We start from the raw sequence: 19,709 nt of genomic DNA, 5'->3' as shown, positions 1-19,709 counted from the left end.
CCTCTAGGTCACCTGGCACTGGCAACTTCTGAAAGACAAGATTCTTGTCTGTCGTCTGACTCAGTGTGGCCATTCTTACACTCCTCTGCTCTTGTCTAACAGCTCTTTACAAAATCTGCTCAAATGGTGAACTATTTGAGAACACATAGATTTCAGAATGTGATTATATCCATCCATTCTAAGAGGAGGAAATAAGCTTTTCAAATTAATGTTTGGAATTTGAGATCTGCTGGCTATAATTTAGCAATTTAAAGAGAGATTTATTATTTCTGGAATAAAATATTTTTATTTCACAGTTATTTGAAAAGAGAATTTAAATCATACACTACTGAGACGGTTTCTTCCATATCCTCCCCTCCATTCCCAGATGGGGAACTTGACAGGTCACTGGTTCTCCTCTTTACCAAGCTCAAGGAGGGTGGCCATGATTGCGTAGGAGGCCTGTGACTAAGAAACGCTTAAGCCTATCCCTCATGCTTGTTACACTGGCAGGTGTCTATTTCAACCCACCAGCTGGCATCCAGCAACTGCCCAGTCAGAGCCTCAGGTACTCTGTACTAAAGAGAAAAAGAGAGATGCAGGGATAAAGGAAGGAGCAAAATTGAAAAAGGACAAAAGGAAATGACAGAAAGAAAGGAAACAGTGCTGCTGGGATTCCCAGTAAGACGAAACATTGGTAGCTAAAAAGTAGGATCTCAGAAGCTGCCCCACCTGGCGACTGTAGAGGCAGAACATTTTTGCGAAGGAATATTGAGGGAGGGTCCTTCTAGACTTGCCAACTTTGACAGGCCTGTGTAATTTCAAAATCTTGACTCTCCCACCATCAGAAGTTGTCCAATAACATAGCATCTCACCCATCTTGTCTCTCTAATATCCTGTGACTAACATACCTACAACACCCCGGCAAACAACTCTAGCTGCCTTAGTCGTTGCAGTGAAAGAAACTTGCTCTGTGATTAAAGATGAGTAAACATATCCAGGTGCTGAAGACTTTGCATTTACACGAGCATTTGCAATACTGCTGTCTTGTAGGACTTGTATTTGTGAACTGAGCAAGACAAGAACCAATTGACACTGAAATCAAGAGAAGAAAGTGGGGATAGATAAGCCACACTCTCAGGAAACCATCATCCAGCATAGTCCATCAAGCTCTCACATGGAAACCACAAGGAGAATGCAAAAGAGGAAGACCTCGGACAAAGTGGCGAAGGTCTACTGAGATTGAAGGACAACAACTGGGGTACACCTTGAACCAGCTAGCAGTTTTGTCCCAAGACAGAGTAAAGTCGAGGAGACTTGTAGATGACCTACCCTCCATGCAAAGTACAAGGCCTAAGTAGTAGTAGTAGTATTTTTGCATAGTTTGTAGTAGCATGAATACTGGAAAAAAAAAGAGTTTCTCTCTGTGCAATCCCACATTCATCTTGCTATCAACTCCTTGTAAATGTCTCCCTGTTTATGTATATGGATAACAGAACAAGAAGCAATGGGCTTAAATTGCAGGAAATACTTGGACTGAACATTCACCCTGCACTGACATAATGAGTTTCCACATCAGAATCTGTCCTCCGTACTATGTTGGCCCTAACTAAGCACCCAGCCCACTCCACAACTTGTCTTGGCCAATCTGATGGTTAGAGAAACAGAGCTTCCCCAGCTCTCAAGAAAAGAGCAACTAACATAATGCTCATGACAAATCATGATAAAAACCTGTGTTTATCTACATTCCCAGTGGAACGGGTGAGTGGGTGCTGTTTTGATGAGTGGAGGTAAAACTTTACCTGACATAAGAACTCGGATGAGAAAATACAATTTGTAACAATTTATCTCAGTGTATCAGTCCTAGCTGAGTATTTTATTTTAGCTTAGTAACTTACTTGGATCTAATTTACTTGAAGACTCTGCCCTTTCTCAGGGACTCTTTCTTTGTCCCACCACCCCCACAAACTTGGCACAGTTCTGCAGGGATCTGGAAGCCTGGGTGTGCCGTCTCTGACTCAGGGAATACTTCCAACATGACAGTGAACAGCACACTGACCCCCATGCTACTGACCTCCCACCTACGGTACAAGAAAAAGAGTTCTTCATGGACTCTCCCTGATGGTTGAAATCACAGACTAGACCTATACGTAGAATGCTTCCACCAACGTGCACATGCAGAAATTGTGGAAAAGCGGCATTGCTTACCCCATAACCTCATCCATGCAGGTTGCAAGGCCATCAACAGCCTCAGAAACAACTCTGACATTGTCATCCAAGAGGACAGCAAAGGAGGTGCTGTTGTCATCGTGAATAAGACAGACTACTAAAAGGAGGCTGCCAGGCAACTCTCCAATACCATATTCTACAAGCCACTGTCCCAGGATCTCACTGAGGAGTACACAAAGAAACTACTGCATCTGCTCAAGACCCTCTCTATAAAAACACTGGAACAAATCTACACAGACATGCCCCTAGAAACCCAACCAGGTTTATTCTATCTACTAACTACGATCCATAAGATCCAAGGAACCCTGGATACCCCATCATCTCAGGCATTGGCACTCTCATTACAGGGGTGTCTGGATAGATAGACTCTCTACTCAGACCCCACACTACCAGCACTCCGAGCTTCCTTCGAGATACCACTGACTTCCTTAGGAAACTACAGTTCATCGGTGACCTTTCTGAAAACGCCATCCTGGCCACCATGGATGTCGAGGCCCTTTACACCAAAATTCCACACGAAGATGGACTTCATGCTGTTAGAAATATTATCCCTGATCAGACCGAAGCACAAACGGTGGTGGAGCTTTGTGACTTTGTCCTCACCCACAACTATTTCAGATTTGAGGACAATTTATACCTTCAAATCAGTGACACTGCTATGGGCACCTGCATGGCCCCACAGTATGCCAACATTTTTATGGCTGATCTGACACAATGCTTCCTCAGATCTCGTCCCCCAGCGCCTCTCCTCTACTTGCACTTCACTGAAGACATCTTCATCATCTGGACCCATGAGAAAGAGGCTGTTGAAGAGTTCCACTGTGATTTCAACAGTTGCTACCGCACCATCAACCTCAGCCTGGAGCAGTCCACACAAGAGATCTACTTCCTGGACACTACTATGCGAATAAGTGATGGTCACATAATACTACCCTATACCAGAAATCCATGGACCGCTATGCTTGCTTACATGCCTTCTGCTTCCATCCCGGGCACACTATAGAACCCATTGTCTACAGCCAGGCACTAAGGTACAACTGCATTTGCTCCAATCCCTCACACAGAGACAAACATCTACAAGACCTTTACCAAGCTTTTCTGAAACTACAATACCCACCTGAGGAAGTGAAGAAACAGACTGCAGAACCAGATGTGTGTACCCAGAAGCCATCTACTACAAGACAGGCCCAACAAGGTAAACAACAGAACACCACTGGCCATCACATACAGCCCCCAGCTAAAGCCTCTCCAGAGCATCATCAGTGATCTACAGTCCATCCTGGACAACAATCCTTCGCGCTCACAGACCGTGGGAGACAGTCCTCTCCTCATCTACAGACAACCCTGCCAACCTTAAAGAAATACTCACCAGCAACTATAGACCACACCACAGTAACTCTAAACCTGGAACCAATCCCTGCAACAAAACTTGCTGCCAACTCTGTTCACATATCTACACCAGCAATATCATCACAAGACCTAACCTCATCAAGCCATCATCAGGGGCTCAGTCACCTGTACATCTCCTAATGTAATATGTGCCATCACGTGCCAGCAATGCCCCACTGCAATTTACATTGGCCAAACTGGACAGTCTCCACACAAAAGAATAAATGGAAATAAATCAGATATCAGGAATGGTAACATACAAAAACCTGTAGGAAAACACTTCAGTCTCCCTGGACACTCAGTAACAGATTTAAAAGTAGCCGTCCTACCACAAAAATTCAAAAATAAACTCCAAAGAGAAACTGCAGAGCTTCAATTCATTTGCAAATTTGACACCATCAACCAAGGATTGAACAGAAACTGGGAGTGGTTGGCCAATTACAAAAGCAGTTTCTCCTCTCCTAATGCTCACACCTCCATGTTAGCTACTGATAATGGGCCACAAGCTCCCTGACTTGATTTCTCCTTTCTTGGGGTGCATCTACACTAGCCGGCTACTTCGAAGTAGCCAGCACAACGTCGAAATAGCACCCGTAGCGTCTACATGCACTGGGTGCTATTTCGACTTTGGGCGGCGAAACGTCGAAGTCGCTATTCTCATCCTCAGATGGGAATAGCACCCTACATCGTTCAACGTTGAAGTAGGGTGTATGTAGACGATCTGCGTCCCGCTACTTCAAAATTGCAGGGTCCTCCATGGCAGCCATCAGCTGAGGGGTTGAGAGACACTCTCTCCAGCCCCTGTGGGGCTCTATGGTCACCATGCAGCAGCCTTAAAGGCACCACCGACCCAGATTTCCTGTGGCAGGAAGCTGAGAGAGTGCAGGCAGCAGCACAGGCATGTGCTAGCCCTGCATGCTTCTCAGAGACCCCAATCCCTGCTGCCTTCATCCATGGCCTCAAGGCAGCCCCCCGAGCACCCCCAGGGCTCCCCTCCTGAGGGGACCCAGGCACCCCAGCAGCCAGGCAGGGGGTCAAAAGGACATGCAGCCCCTCCTGGTTGGAGGCCGAGCTCCGAGACCTGCTGGGGCTCTGGGGCGAGGAGGAGGTGCTCCATGTGATGGGGAGCAAGCAGTGGAATGCAGAAGCATTCACCTGACTGGCCGAGGGCCTGGCCGCCTGGGGTCACCCCGCCCGCACTCCAGATCATGTCCAGAGTAAAGTGAAGGAGCTGCAGCAGGGGTATGCCCGGGCTCGGGACTCGGCCAGCCGGTCTGGGGCTGCCCCCCACCACTTGCCCCTATTACAGGGAGCTCAGGGCCATCCTGGGCCCCTGGGACACCTCCTCCCCCCGGCCACCCTTGACACCACGGCCGACGAGCCCCAGCAGGCCTCGGAGCCGGAGTCCGGCCCAGAGGCCAGCCCCACACCCCAGGGCCCACCCGAGGAGCACCCCCTGGGGACAGCAGAGGAGGGGTCCAGCAGAGAGGAGGGGGGGCTCCTCATCGACTTCCCCTTCTGGAGCACCAGCCGGACATCCGCCCACCAGGCTTCCCCCAACCGCGGCAATGGACGGTCAGGTACATACCCCACAGAGCACACACCCATGGGCCACAGGGCGGGGGCACCAGCCATGACCGGGAGCCTCGCACACCCCCAGTGGACCCCAACCCGCAACTGCCCAGCCACAGTACAGTCCCAGGACGGCGGCACGGCCATCAGCACCCGTACCCATGGACAGAACTCAGTCCTGACCCCAGGGGTGGGGGGACAATGCCATGGTGACAGCCAACAGGGACATCAAACCCACCGACAGGGACAGAGACCCAGCACGCAAGAGGGGGCGGGGAGAACGGGCCACAGGCCAGGGCACTATACTAATAGCCTTCCCCTCCTTCTCTCCCTCTCTCCAGCTGCAGCATCCGACGCCCCAGGCAGCCAGGCACCCTCTGTTGTCCCCGACAGCCCGCTGGAGGCCAGCCACTGCCAATGCCCGGAGACACCCCCAAGGCCAGTGGGATGGTCCCGCCATCGCCGGACTCTGGGGACGGCCCGGGTGAACCCTCAGCTCCTGGCACCTCTCTAGCGGCAGACGGAGGTGGCGGAGGAAAGGCTCCGTTTTGAGCAGGCAGTGTCCACCCAGCGGTGGACAGCATGGGAGGACTTTATGGGGGTTTTCAGGTACATAGCTGGGTTGATGCGGGAGGCCGTCGCCGGGCTCCCGCCCCCTGCTGCCCCCAGGGCCGCCCTCCCTGCCGCTCCACCTGCCTCGCTGCCTGCTGCCCCAACTGCCGCCCCACCTGCCTCGCCACCTTGCTGACCCGCCTGCCGCCCCACCCACCTCACCACCGCCAAGCTCCACAGAGCCCACTGGGGCTGAAGACCGGCCAGCAGAGGCATCCCGGCCCTACCTGCCAGTCCTCCCAGCCCCCACCCGGCCATGCCGGGGACCATGGACAATGGCGGGGGGTTGGTTGTGAGCCGTACCCACCGGGGCTCACGACCCTCTACCCCCGCCCCGGACTGATGGGGGCCCGGCGGACGGCTCGGCTGTTGGCCCCCTTTTTGTATATAGTTCTCCCCCTTTTTGTAGATTAGTTGCAGTTTCTTTGTTGGTTCACACAAGTTATCCAGTTTAAAAAAAAAAAGGTTTAATTTCCAAAAAGCTGGAGGCGTGTGCTTGTTGAGGGGGTGGCGTGCGGGTGTTGGGGGCGGTGTGCGGGCATTGCAGGCTGTGGGGGGGGGCGGGTCTTCTGGGGAAGGCCAGGGAGGTGCTCAGGGGTCTCCCTGATCGAAGTGGGCCCGCAGGGCCTCACGGACCTATACCCCCTCATGGTGGGCCTGGCGGCTGGGTGCGGCGGCCGGCTCGGGGAAGCCCGTGCCGGCGTCGACCGCCCACCCCTGGACGAAAGCCTCCCCCTTGCTCTCAACGATGTTGTGAAGCATGCAGCACGCACCCACAACCTGGGGGATGTTTTGGAGGCTGACGTCCAGTCGGGCAAGGAGGCACCTCCAGCGGCCCTTCAGATGGCCAAATGTTCTCTCCACCACCTGGCGGGCGTGGTTCAGGTGGGCATTGAACCACTCCTGGCTGGCGTTGAGGTGGCCGGTGTACGGGCGTATGAGCCAGGGCTGGAGGGCGTAGGTCGCATCTGCCACGAGGCAGAGGGGCATGGTGGTGTCCCCCAGAGGGATCTCCCTCTGGGGGATGTAGGTCCCCGCCTCCAGCCAGCGGCACAGGCCCAAGTTCCTAAAAACACGGGCATCATGTGTGCAGCCGGGCCAGCCCATGTACACGTCCTGGAAGCGGCCCCGACTGTCCACCATGGCCTGCAGGACCACGGAGTGGTAGCCCCTGCGGTTTATGTATCTTCCTCCGCTGTGGTCTGGGGCGCAGATGGGGATGTGGGTCCCATCCAGGGCCCCGAAGCAGTTGGAGAACCCCATGGAGGCGAATCCGGCGACGGCTGTGTCCAGGTCCCCAAGTTGGATGACCCTCTGGAGCAACATGGCGCTAAGTGCACGGACCACCTGTTGGGAGGGAACACAGGTGCCCATGAGGCTGTGCAGGGTGCCCCAGGGCCCTTCCCCCAGGCCCCCCTCCCAGACACCTCCCCGGGTACCCCACTTGCACAGCCCGTCCCTCCCCGGTACCCGTCCCTTTCCAGTCCCACACCCGGCCCCTCCCTCCCTCCCTCCCCAAGCCCACACCCAGCCCCACCTCGCCCCCCAGTGGGTGCATGCCCAGGCCTCCTTACCTCCATGACGACGACCCTGACCGTGGCCTTTCCCACTCCAAACTGGTGTCCCATGGAGCAATAGCTGTCTGGAGCGGCCAGCTTCCAGACGGCTATTGCGACCCTCCTCTTGATGGGGAGGGCATGCCGCATCCGGGTGTCGTGGTGCCTCATTGCTGGGGTGAGCCACTGGCAGAGCTCGAGAAAGGTCTGACGGTTTATGCGGAAGTTCCGGAGCCACATATTGTCGTCCCAGTCCCGCATGACGAGTTGCTCCCACCCCTCGGAGCTGGTGGGGTAGCTCCAGAGGCAGGGGAGCAGCCGGTGAGGGAGGAAGAGGGGAGCCCAGTGGTCAGGGGCGTCCCCGTCTGCCTCTGGGGTAGGCTTCTCTGGCAGGAGCCATTGGGTGGCCTCCTGGGCAGCACCTAGCAGGGCGCTTGCCCCCTGGATGACTACCTGGAGGACCTCTACTTCCTGCTGCTGGGCGTCCATATCTGTTGTGACTTGGTCTGCGAGAGAGTGGCTACTGCTCTGCAGACCTCATGCTGTGCAGGCCAGGTGTGTCTGGGAGGGGCCCTTTAAAGGAGCGGCTTGCAGCTGCCCCGGAAGGGCTAGTGTGCTCTGTGACCCGGTCTGCAGTCTGTCCTGGCCCCTTATTTTCAAAGAGGGTGCTTGTGTGTGTGGACGCTCTGCATTTCCTTCCAGGGCGGCTCCTTTCAACATTCCCCGTCACTACTTCGACGTTGAATGTCGACGTTGCCAGCCCTGGAGGACGTGTAGACGATAATCGTCGAAGTAGCCTATTTCGATGTTCTTACTTCGAAACAGGCTACTTCGACGTAATGTGCTAGTGTAGACGTAGCCTTGATGTCCACAACTTCACATTAACTGCTGATAATGGGCCACATCCTCCATGACTGAACTGACCTTGTTAACTCTGGCCCTCCCCTTGACTAAGACTCCCTCTTTAAACCGTCCTCTGGAACGTCCCCACTCATGCATCTGACGAAGCGGATATTTGCCCATGAAAGTTTATGCTCCAAAATATCTGTTAGTCTATAACATGGGTGTCCAACCTTCTGGCTTGCCTGGGACGCATTGAGTGAAGATAGTCTTGGGCCACGTACAAAATATATAATATAGTTAAGGTATATAAATCACATAATAATGTTAAAAGTTTACGATCTTGTGGGGCCGCATTACTAGCTGTCCAGGGCTGCATGCGGCCCACGGGCTGCAGGTTGGACACGCCTGGTTATAAGGTACCACAGGACTTCTTGTTCTTTTTAGTTGGATCTGTCTGTCATCAGTTGTAACCACTTAAATCCTTCCTCTTATATTTAGTAAAATCACTTCTGTTTATTATCAAATCCAGTGTAAATAATTGTTATGGAGCGGGAGTGGGGACAGGGTTATAACAGCTATGAATCTCCCCCTTTCATTGATAAACAGAGCAAACTTTATGAGCGTTCTCTGTGTAAAACTTTTATACAGAGTAAGACAGATTTACCTGGGGTTCTGATCCCACTGGGGCTGTGCATCAAAGTAATGGGTCAAGCACCAGAGCAGAGCTGTCCACACTCCCACTGCTAGGGGGCTGTTACCCCAATTCTGTGCTTTTGCCAGGGAAGACCAGGACTTCTTGCACAGCAGGTCAGGGAAGTGGGGTACCCCAGCAGCCATGTAGGTGGGCTCAATAGTGTGATCAGCCTACCAGGTAGCAGTCAAGGGAAGGTCTGTGACCTTACCCACATTCTTGCAAAAACGTGTCTATCTTCTTCTATTCTCTCCCTGAACAGCTCTCAGTCTTTAAACATGTCCTCCAAATATCTCCAAATTCCACCTCTGATGCAGCACATAGTTTACCAGCCAAACAGTGATGGCTAGGCTGATCAGTGAAAGAGACAGTGGGACTTACAATATCTCTTTACAATGAAAAAGCAGTGCAAAGGCTTGGGGGTACTCAGAGGAAATGAGGGAGAAGGAAGTGATTGCTAGGAAGGAGCCTGTGTGTGAACCTGGAAGGTTGTTGGATGCGAGTGGGAAAATTATGGAAGTTTTTTGGTCAGTGAAAAGGTGGGTTTGTTAGGAAGCCTTCCCCAGCCAAACCCTGGCTGAACTCTAGCCTCTATCATTCAGTCAGACATATCTGCCTCCGTTTTGATGTCTCCCCAAACGACCCACACGCCCACTCAGCCAATCCCCACCCCTCATGTGGTTCTGCACTCTTCTCTGGTTGTCCCATGTGTCCCTGCACCCGCCACTCAGCCACCAGTCTCCCTCATGCCCTCCAGTTTCCCTGTACCACCACTCCCATTCAGCCCCCATCCTAATCTGTCTTCCCACCTCTAGCCCTCTAGAACCACCTGTGGACCCCCTCTCAGTAGCCCTATGTGCCCCACATTGCCCATCCCCTCATATCCCACACTTCCTGACCTAACCCCCACACACAAGGTACCATCTTCTTCTCTTCCCTACCAGAGACGCTCTTTGTTCTGGCACCACAGTATCCCCTGCTGGGCAAAAGGCATAAATAAACCATCTACCAGACAGAACGAATATTTTGAAGAGAAAAGAAAAATTCTGCACAGGACTTGAATTCAGCATGTGTGCAATATCGCAGAATTCACTCACGTGCATATAGAGAATAAAAAGTAATGTAAACAGAATCTCTCTGCAAAAGATAAAAGCATTTATGCATTTTCAACACAATAAAGAAAGTGTCTTCCAAAATAGAAAAAGTGGAGATGATAGAGAACGTCATTTCGTAATTATACAGAAAATGGACAAACAAAATTATAGGAAGGGGAAAACAGGCTACCACTCAGACCCCAGGGCTGGAATCACAGGAGAAAAACATCCTAACACTAGAAGGAAAAAAAACTTCTACTACAGTAACTTATGTCAATTCATAGCATCAGCTTTTTGCAGGTGAGAAATATCTAAATTCACTTTACTGAACAAATCTGCTTACACTATACTCACTGAAGTTTTCTCTGCCTATCTACTAAGGGCCTGAAGTCAATGAGAGCTTTGCTACTAACTTCACTGGATGTAACATAAGGTCCTACACACACAACATAACCTTTCTTAAATTTGTATTTTACACCTTCTATAACAATCTCTCTATGTAGCCTCAGCTTAGCATTCTGACATTAAGCCTGTGTCTACACGTGCCCCAAACTTCGAAATGGCCATGCAAATGGCCATTTCGAAGTTTACTAATGAAGCGCTGAAATGCATATTCAGCGCTTCATTAGCATGCGGGCGGAAGCCGCGCTTCGAAATTGATGCTCCTTGCCGCCGCGCGGCGCGTCCAGACGGGGCTCCTTTTCGAAAGGACCCCGCCTACTTCGAAGTCCTCTTATTCCCATGAGCTCATGGGAATAAGGGGACTTCGAAGTAGGCAGCATCCTTTCGAAAAGGAGCCCCGTCTGCACGCGCCGCGCGGCGGCAAGGAGCTTCTATTTCGAAGCGCGGCTGCCGCCCGCATGCTAATGAAGCGCTGAATATGCATTTCAGCGCTTCATTAGTAAACTTCGAAATGGCCATTTGCATGGCCATTTCGAAGTTTGGGGCACGTGTAGACACAGCCTATGTGAGCAAAGTATCTCAAGAATTACCTACATTTCATTCTTAAATTATTTTTACTTCTTTACTTAGATGAGAGATCTTTTTCCAAAGGTTGTATTCTTACACAGAAATTCCATCTAGTTTCTTTCATCTGTAACCTACACATCAGATGTCGGTCCATTTGTAACACATATATACCACTGAATAATTAATTTTACCTGATACAGCATGACAGGCTCTATGTTGTACCCTAACATATCAGCAAACTCCTTAGCAATCACTGTTTTGCCACAGCCCTGTAATGTAAGCAGTAAAATAAAAATTAAGAAATTATATCAAAATATCTTGCAAGGAAGGAAAAAAAGAAAAATTTACAGTTCTTACTTTTCCACCTATCAAACAGATGTCCTTAACCATATGTGACTGCATCATTTCTGCCAACAGCTGGTTATAGCTGGTGGTCTTTATGAAAGTGTCTGATCCAGAACACAATCTTAGTGGTCTAGTTCCTGCCGGGACCTACAAGAAGGAAAAAGAAGACAAAACAAGTTATACGGAGATAGCTTAGCCTCAGAAGTCAGATTGGTTTACATTGTGCCAGTAACCCTATAACTTTTCACTGGTGACTGCAATCTTGTGCTCCAAAATCTAAACCTTAATAAAGGCTACCATGACATAGGAATTGAATGTAAATCCATGCAATGGTATTTAGTTTGGTTTGCAGTCAACATGAATCAACACTTCTGAGAAGACTCAGATTTACCTCAATGCAGTATTAATATTGAAAACCAATTATGAAGTGAACACTGTCATCAGTTATTGCTGATTTGGGCACAAGGAAAATGATCGTATGGTGAATATATGAACATTCCACTTGGACGAAATCTCACTCTAGAGCCGCGTCTACACGTGCAGGCTACTTTGAAGTAGTGGCGCCAACTTTGAAATAGCGCCCGTAACGGCTACACGTGTTGGGTGCTATTTCGAAGTTAACATCGACGTTAGGCGGTGAGACATCGAAGTCGCTAACCCCATAAGGGGATGGGAATAGCACCCTACTTCGACGCTCAACGTCGAAGTAGGGAACGTGTAGACGATCCACGTCCCGCAACATCGAAATTGCGGGGTCCTCCATGGCAGCCATCAGCTGAGGGGTTGACAGACGCTCTCTCCAGCCCCTGAGCTCGATGGTGGCCGCGTGGAGCAGCCCCTTAAAGCTCCCCGCCCCCTCCCTTCCTGTGCAGGAAGCTGAGAGAACGTGCAGGCGGCAGCCCAGACACGCGGCCAGCCTGCACGTCCCTCAGCTGCCACAGACACACCCCCAGCTGCGATGGCCACAAACCAGCCCCGGAAGCACCCCCAGGGGACCCCCCCCAAGGGGAGCCAGGGCTCCCAGCCCAGCAGCCAGGCGGGGAAGCGGCAGCAGGGCTCCTCCTGGACAGAGGCCGAGCTTCAGGACCTGCTGGGGCTCTACAGCAAGGAGGAGGTGCTCCAGGTAATGGGGAGCAAGAGGCGGAATGCGGATGCGTTCGCTCGGCTGGCCAAGGGCCTGGCTGCCCGGGGTCACCCTGCCCGCACTCTGGATCATGTCCGGAGTAAAGTGAAGGAGCTGCGGCAGGGTTACACCCGGGCCCGGGATGTGGCCGGCCAATCTGGGGCCAGCCCCGTCACTTGCCCCTTTTACAGGGAGCTCAGGGACATCCTGGGCCCACGGCACACCTCCTTCCCTCCGGCCACTCTTGATACCTTGGCCGACGAGGCCCAGCAGGCCCCGGAGGCAGAGTCCGCCCTGGAGGCAAGCCCCGCACCCCGGGGGCACCCCCCCAGGACACCGGAGGAGGAGGAGGAGTCCTCCTCCAGTGACACCAGCCTCCAGATCATCCTGCCATCCAGGAGCTCCAGCCGGGCGTCCGCCCCCTGGGTGTCCCCCGACCATGGGAGTGGACCCTCAGGTATGTACCCGCCCGGTGCACACCCCCGGGGTTGAGGGGTGGGGGTAATAGATATGACCAGGGCCCTCCACATGCCCAGATGACCATGGCCCCAAGGACAGCAGTGGCATGTCCCTCAGAAGAATGCATCAGCCCCTGCCCGCCCCGCCCCGCCCCCCCCCCCAGCATGACAGTGCCATGCCCCATCCCCGGGGCAGGGGGGAGCGGAACCTCGAGGGTCCCCCAAGGGGAGGGGGTGGGACACCCAGCAGCAGCAGCAGCAGCATGTGATGGAGTGGGGGGAGTGCAAATGCGAGACTCAGGCTACACATGAGAAACAAGCAGAATAGCTCCCAGTGGCTAAGGATGATCCTGGGGCTACAACTGGCAGGTTACACCTCTGCCCTGAACAAAGAGGAGGGAGGAGCCAAGCTGGGTTTGAACAGGGGGCGGCAGTTAGAGGCTAGGGGAAGGGAGAGCCAGAAGGCAGCCAGCCTGAGGAGGGGGAAAGCTACACCCCAGAGGGGCACTCCTCGGGGTCTTCTCCCCAGGACGGGTTGGAAGGACTGTCTCTGACTGCTGTACTGTCGCTTCTGTGAGAAACTGGGCATCTGTTGCCTAATAAACCTCCTGTTGTACCTGCTGAGTGAGAGTCACTCCTGCCAGCGGACGGGTTGCAGTGTAGGGGGACCCCTGAACCCCACCACAGCAGCATCTCCCGGGGACGGGGATGGGGAACCTGCAGCAGAGGGGTGAGGGGACAAGGTCCACCGCTCAGGGCCCACACTAACGGCTGTCTCCACTCTTCTTCCCCCCCTCCTGTGTTCCGCAGCTGCACCATCGGAAGGACCGGAGAGCGCCGGCAATGCGTCAGTGGTCCCGGACAGCCCTCCGGGGCCATCACTCCAGGCCAGCCCCTTGGCGGAGGACCGACCAGCCCCACGGCGGGGAAGACGGCGGACCCAGCACCATCAGCCGACGGCGATGGACCCCCAGCTGCTGGCCCTCCACCGTCGGCAGCTGGAGGTTGCCGAGCAGCGGCTGCGAATGGAGAAACACCGCCTCCAGCTGCAGGAGCGGGCGCTGGCCTGGTGCCAGGGGGCATGGGGGGCCTACATGTGGACCTTCAACCGTATCGCGGACTACCTGGCCCCCCATGCCGCGCCGGCCTCCGCTGCGCCTGCCCTGCCTGCTCCACCTGCTGCTCCACCCGCTGCTCCAGCCGCTGCGCCGTCCGCCGTCGCACCGCCACCCGCCACCGAGGGGCCTTCCGCCGAGGGGGACCTGGGGCCAGCTGACACCCGCCGGCCATATTTCCCGGTCCCCCTGGCCCCCAGCCAGGGCTGAGGCCGAGGCGGGGATCCCGGCCGCCCACCCCCAGCGCTGGACTTTAGGGGGTGTGGGGCCCAGGACGTGGCCCCCCACACCCCCTTTGTATATATTCCCCCCAGTTTTAAGTTAGTTTGTGGTAAATAGTTTGTATATTTGACCCCTGTTACTATGCTGATCCTTACCCCCCCATGTAAATAGTTCTCCCCTTCCTTGTCTTCCCCTTTCATCTTATCCCTATTTATAATATATATATATATATATATATATATATATATATATATATAAATAAAAGTTAGATTTTGCCTGTAAATAGTTTGTCTTGTTGATGATAATAATAAGAGTTCTACAGATATCTGAGTTGACGAACAACTGTCTGCTTTTATTTACAAGAAAAGTGTGGGGGGGGGTGCTCTTGGGTGCTCTGTGGTGTGGGCGTAGGGGCAGGGAGTGTTGCGGCGGATGGGGGGGGCAGTGGGGGGGCCTGCCAGCGTTCATCCCGCTGCCTCGTTGAACTGGGCCCGCAGGGCCTCCCGGACCCGGGTCCCTTCGGGGTCCACCTGGCGACTGGGGGCAGCGGGTGGCTGCACATCGGCCCTGCCGGCCTCCACAGCCCAGCCCTGAAAGAAGGCCTCCCCCTTGCTCTCCACCAGGTTGTGGAGGGCGCTGCATGTGCCCACAATCTGGGGGATGTTGGTGGGGCCTGCATCAAGGCGGGTGAGGAGACACCTCCAGCGCCCTTTGAGGAGGCCAAATGTGCGCTCCACCACCTGGCGCGCGTGGTTCAGGCGCTGGTTGAAGCGCTCCTGGCTGGCAGACAGATGGGCCCATGTACAGGTGCATGAGCCAGGGCCGGAGGGGCATGCCGCATCTGCGATGATGCAGAGGGGCATGGTGGTGTCCCCCACAGGGATCTCCCGCTGGGGGATGTAGGTCCCTGCCTCCAGCCGGCGGCACAGGCCCAAGTTCCGGAATACCCGGGCGTTGTGGGTGCTGCCAGGCCAGCCCACATAAATGTCCAGGAAACAGCCCCGGCTGTCCACCATGGCCTGGAGGACCACTGAGTGGTAGCCCTTCCTGTTTAAGTAGCGTCCTCCACTGTGTTCTGGGGCATGGATGGGGATGTGAGTCCCATCCAGAGCCCCGAAGCAATTGGGGAAGCCCAGGGTGGCAAAGCCCGCAATGGCGGCATCCGGGTCCCCAAGCCTCACGAGCCTGTGGAGGAGCAGGGCGTTGATGGCGCGGACGACCTGCAAGGGAAGCACATGGGAGAGCACCAATGAGGGGTGTGCAGGGTGTGTGTGGCCCTCTCCTGCCAGGGCCCCCCTCCCCTTCCCTCCCCCCGTGGGTCCTCTTACCTCCATGAGGACAGCCCTGACGGTGGCCTTGCCCACGCCAAACTGCTGGCCCATGGATCAGTAGCTGTCTGGAGTGGCCAGCTTCCAGACAGCGATGCCAACCCGTTCCTCCACAGTGAGGGCACGCCGCATGAAGGTGTCCTGGTGCCTGAGTGCGGGGGTGAGCCACTGGCATAGCTCCAGAAATGTCTGCCAGCTCATGTGAAAGTTCTGGAGCCAGCGGTCATCGTCGCACTCTCCGAGCACCAGCCGCTCCCACCAGTCGGTGCTCGTGGGGTAGCTCCACAGATGGCGGCGTGTGCGGCGGGGTGGGGGGGGCGGGGTGCTGCACGGTTGGGGGTTGCGTCCTCCTCCCCTGCGGGCAGCTCCTCCTCTGTGGCAAGGAGGTGCTCAGCTGCCTCCTGCATGGCATGGAGCAGGGCGAGCACTGCTCCTGCAGGGGCGGCTGTGTGGACCTCTGGCTGCTGCTGCTGCTGCTGCCGGGGGTCCATGACTGCGTCGCTCGAGGTGTGCATGCCTATGGCTCTGCAGACCGCGTGCTGTGCAGGCTGCGTGTGTCTGGGAGGGGCCCTTTAAGGGAGCAGCTAGCTGTTGCCCCGGAAGCACTAACCAGCCCTGTGACCCTGTCTGCAGCTGTTCCTGGCACCCTTACTTCGATGTGTGCTACTTTGGCATGTAGACGTTCCCTCGCAGCGCCTATTTTGATGTGGTGCTGTGCAACGTCGACGTTGAACGTTGACGTTGCCAGCCCTGGAGGACGTGTAGACGTTATTCATCGAAATAGCCTATTTCGATATAGCATGCACGTGTAGACATAGCCTAGGTTATAAATGAACAGAGCTTTAGAGAGCAGCAACACACTTTTGCTCCAGTTTAACCCTTGCTTAAAACACCAAATTGTTTCTTCCTCCCCATCCCCCCAATCACACTGGTCACTGCTTCCCCTTCTAATTCCTCATCTACACTTGTTCCCAAAGAGACTGTTTACTACTGAGAGAAACTGCTCAATGAACTCTAAGTTCATCCTGTGACCTATTGAAGCTGTTTCCCTCAAACCAGCTTTCCAAATCAGCTTCACATCAATTTTACACAACTTGCTCCTCCTCTCCAACCTCCTTTTTCACTTCCATCACACAAACTCTCTAACAACAACCTTCCCCAGCAATGTTCCTTCTAACCTTTTCCATCCATGTGCAGATTATTTCCATCCATGTGCAGAATAAATTTTATGTGCACCAAGGCACGTGCACCACTAGTAAAAACAAAAAACTACCTCTGGGTGAACTGCTAATTAGCTGGGTGGCATTTGGCTCTGCAACAGCTACACAAGTATCCAGCTTACAGGGAACACTGCTCCCCAGTGTGACTCAGATCTCTTTCTGCTTCCTACTAACTCTCCTCTAGTTATGTTGTTACCTCAGTCTCATTGAATTCATCGTCCACTTTGAGATCAACATGTGTTTTCTACAAACTGTCTTATTTCAAAACCTAGCACACCATAAACTTCAGTGGAAGAAATTCAGTCTAACTGTGGATGTGGTTCCCTCAATCTTCAGAGAGCATGGGTAATGCACCCCCGAAGGGTAAAGCGTTTACTCATTTAGTCTTATTGTAGCTGAGAGCATGACTGAAGAGACCCTCTTGGGAAAGTATTCTGACACATCTGTCACATTTAAAGGTGATGTTTCAACCCTTTGAGCTTTGTCTATTGCAAGCTCTTCTCTCCTCTGCTGATCTGGACTGCTTCTTCTCATAAATCCAGAGACCTTTATTAAGCTTGTTGTTTACAAATCCTGTGGTCTTGCAGGTGATCTTATTTATGCACATTTGAGGACACACTTGCACATATCCTTGAAATGCAATTTTGGGCATCCTTTAGGTAATTTTTCATATGCCAACTGGTCAAAGAGGATGATCTTTGGAATGTGCCCACCACTCACGCGTACATGCCTAAGTCCTGAAGGCATCTCTCATTAAGAAACATTTGCATGCTGGCCCATTTTAGCACCTCAGAGTTGGTGACTCTGTCCCTATAGAAGATTCCACGAAGGCAACACTTAAGAAAACCATTAAGCCTCTTCTCCTCATGAGTGTATAAGGTCATGTCTCACTCCCATGTAAAAGTGTGCTAGTAACACATGCAGGATGCACACAGATATCTTTGTGTGTTCTATCAGTTTGTTGTTTTTGCCATATGCTTTTGTTCAGTTTAGACATTGTTGTAGCAGCTCTTCCAATGTGGACGTTGAATTCTGTTTCACGTGAAAGGTAGTCTGTGACAGTAGGTCCCTGTTTTGTGGACTCATTCTCCACTTCAAGTTCATAGTTGTTGATCAGAGAGGGCAATAACCTTTGATGGAGAAGCTTATCCAAGAATCTGGTAAGTGGTCGAGGGCTGCACTCTTTCATGGTATTAATGGAGCCAGTGCAGAGTCTGGGTCTTTTACTTCATCTTCTCTTTCAATATCCTCTGTTGGAATAATGCTACCAAGCACATTTTATTTGATGTGGTGAACAAAAGGAAAGAAATTACTATTGTTTTTCCAGTGAAATAAACTGATACTTTCAGAAAACACAACTATATAGAAGGCAGCCACCAGAGCTACCCCAAATGCTTTGTGTTGTGCTGTTCAGTGGTGTGACCCAAAACAAGCCATTAAGAAAGTACTTTTCCATAAATACTTAAGTAATTGATTAACTAAAAAGAACACGTTGTTGAAAGACCTGAATGAGTTACTTGAAAATAAAGCCTTACTTTTCATGATCTAATACTCTTCAGTTCATAAATGACTGTTGCTAAATATTACCATTAAAACGGGATATTCACGGACAGTCAAGTTCCTCATCAAAATGTATGTAGGAGTCAACAGAAAGTAGTATAACAAATCTGAGCTAGTGACCAGAAATCAAGAATACAGCCTGTTGAATCTGTGAATTATTACCTGGAATTTCACTTCTTTTTCAGCAATCTGGACAGTTACATCAGCCTGTAAGATCTTGCTTCCAGGTATTCTTTCTACTTTTATAATCCTGCTGGGAAGCAAAGGGCTTTTGGAGTCTTGGAGCTCAAAACGCTGTAAAAATTGATAAAACACAATAATTATTTAATACAGTGCTGTGCTTTCAAATGGTTCCACTAAAAACATGGCAGAAATTGATGGAAGAGTAAGTTAAATATCAATTTGCTGAAAGAACTTTAATACTATAAAAGTTCAAGTGCACCATTTAAGATGTTAATATCAGTATCTACCTATTTAGTGTTTTCTTTCCAACTATGACCTTGCTGCTCCTCTTGTGAGAGCAAATTAAAAATCAAGTCAAGAGCTGAGACAACAGAAATATGTGAATTTTGAAAAATCCACGGCTTCCAGATCTTTGTGTCAAGTTTTCTAAAATACAAGCTGTACCTCATAAAGCCAGCACTCTCTGGTCTGGCAACAGCTGTGATCCGGCAGGACTACAGCTGCTTCTGGACCAGAGAGCCCAGGAGCTTGAGGTCAGCAGGGCCAGGGGACTCAGCAACCCAGCTAAGGGCAGCCCAGTACTGAGGCTGGAGCCCTGCAGCAGTCCCGGGGAGCGTAGGGCCAATTCCTTTGGCAGCTCTGCAGCAGCATGGGGCTGGGCTGGGGGGGTGTCACCTTCATAGACTTTTACATTTCTTTTTGAAATAAAAAATCTAGCTTATTCTGGCTGCAGGAGAGCCGGGCAACTTGTAAACATTGTAAACTTCCCATTGCTGCCATGTTGACTTTGGAGCCAGCCAGACTGAAATAAAGCACCAAGCCTCCAGCACTTATGTTAATTCAACACTTATCTTTAAGAGCCATTAGGACCACTTGGGTACTAGAAACATCCAACTTAAAAATAACATGCATCAGATTAGGATGTTTGTTTAGTTTGACAGCCTTGTGTGTAATGAGAGTTGAGGACTCTCTACACACAAGAATCTTCTATTAAATAACATTTAATATTCAAGGGAATAAATATTGGGCTTTTGCCTTATTACCACCCACTCCGTCTTCTCTCCCACACCCATTTCTCAAGAAGGCTTGAAATATTTTTTGTTAAAAAGGTGGTCCTGTGACTCCCAGAGTCAGCTACCTGAGGCTACCTAAATAGATACCCCAGAGACCTCCAGCCGCTCTGTTCCTAAATTCAGCTGCAACACCCACTGCAGAAGTCAC

At 52.1% G+C, this 19,709-nt stretch overlaps 1 protein-coding gene across 6 annotated transcripts in view; it reads right to left on the bottom strand.

The window, feature by feature from the left end:
* The window catches only part of VWA8 (von Willebrand factor A domain containing 8), a 279,042-nt gene that overhangs the window by 180,536 nt on the left and 78,797 nt on the right, over positions 1–19,709 (bottom strand). For all 6 annotated transcript variants that reach the window (XM_074988426.1, XM_074988442.1, XM_074988464.1 and 3 more), the window contains exons 10-12: positions 18,468–18,599; positions 11,292–11,426; positions 11,126–11,203 (exon numbers count right to left, since the gene is read on the bottom strand). In XM_074988426.1, the coding sequence (XP_074844527.1) occupies positions 11,126–11,203; positions 11,292–11,426; positions 18,468–18,599 (345 nt within the window). The remainder of the gene's footprint in view (positions 1–11,125; positions 11,204–11,291; positions 11,427–18,467; positions 18,600–19,709) is intronic.

Source organism: Carettochelys insculpta, chromosome 1, assembly GCF_033958435.1.
Source record: "Carettochelys insculpta isolate YL-2023 chromosome 1, ASM3395843v1, whole genome shotgun sequence".
NCBI lineage: Eukaryota > Metazoa > Chordata > Testudines > Carettochelyidae > Carettochelys > Carettochelys insculpta.
Note: the sequence above shows the minus strand (reverse complement) of the source record. Positions and strands in the feature narration are given on the sequence as shown.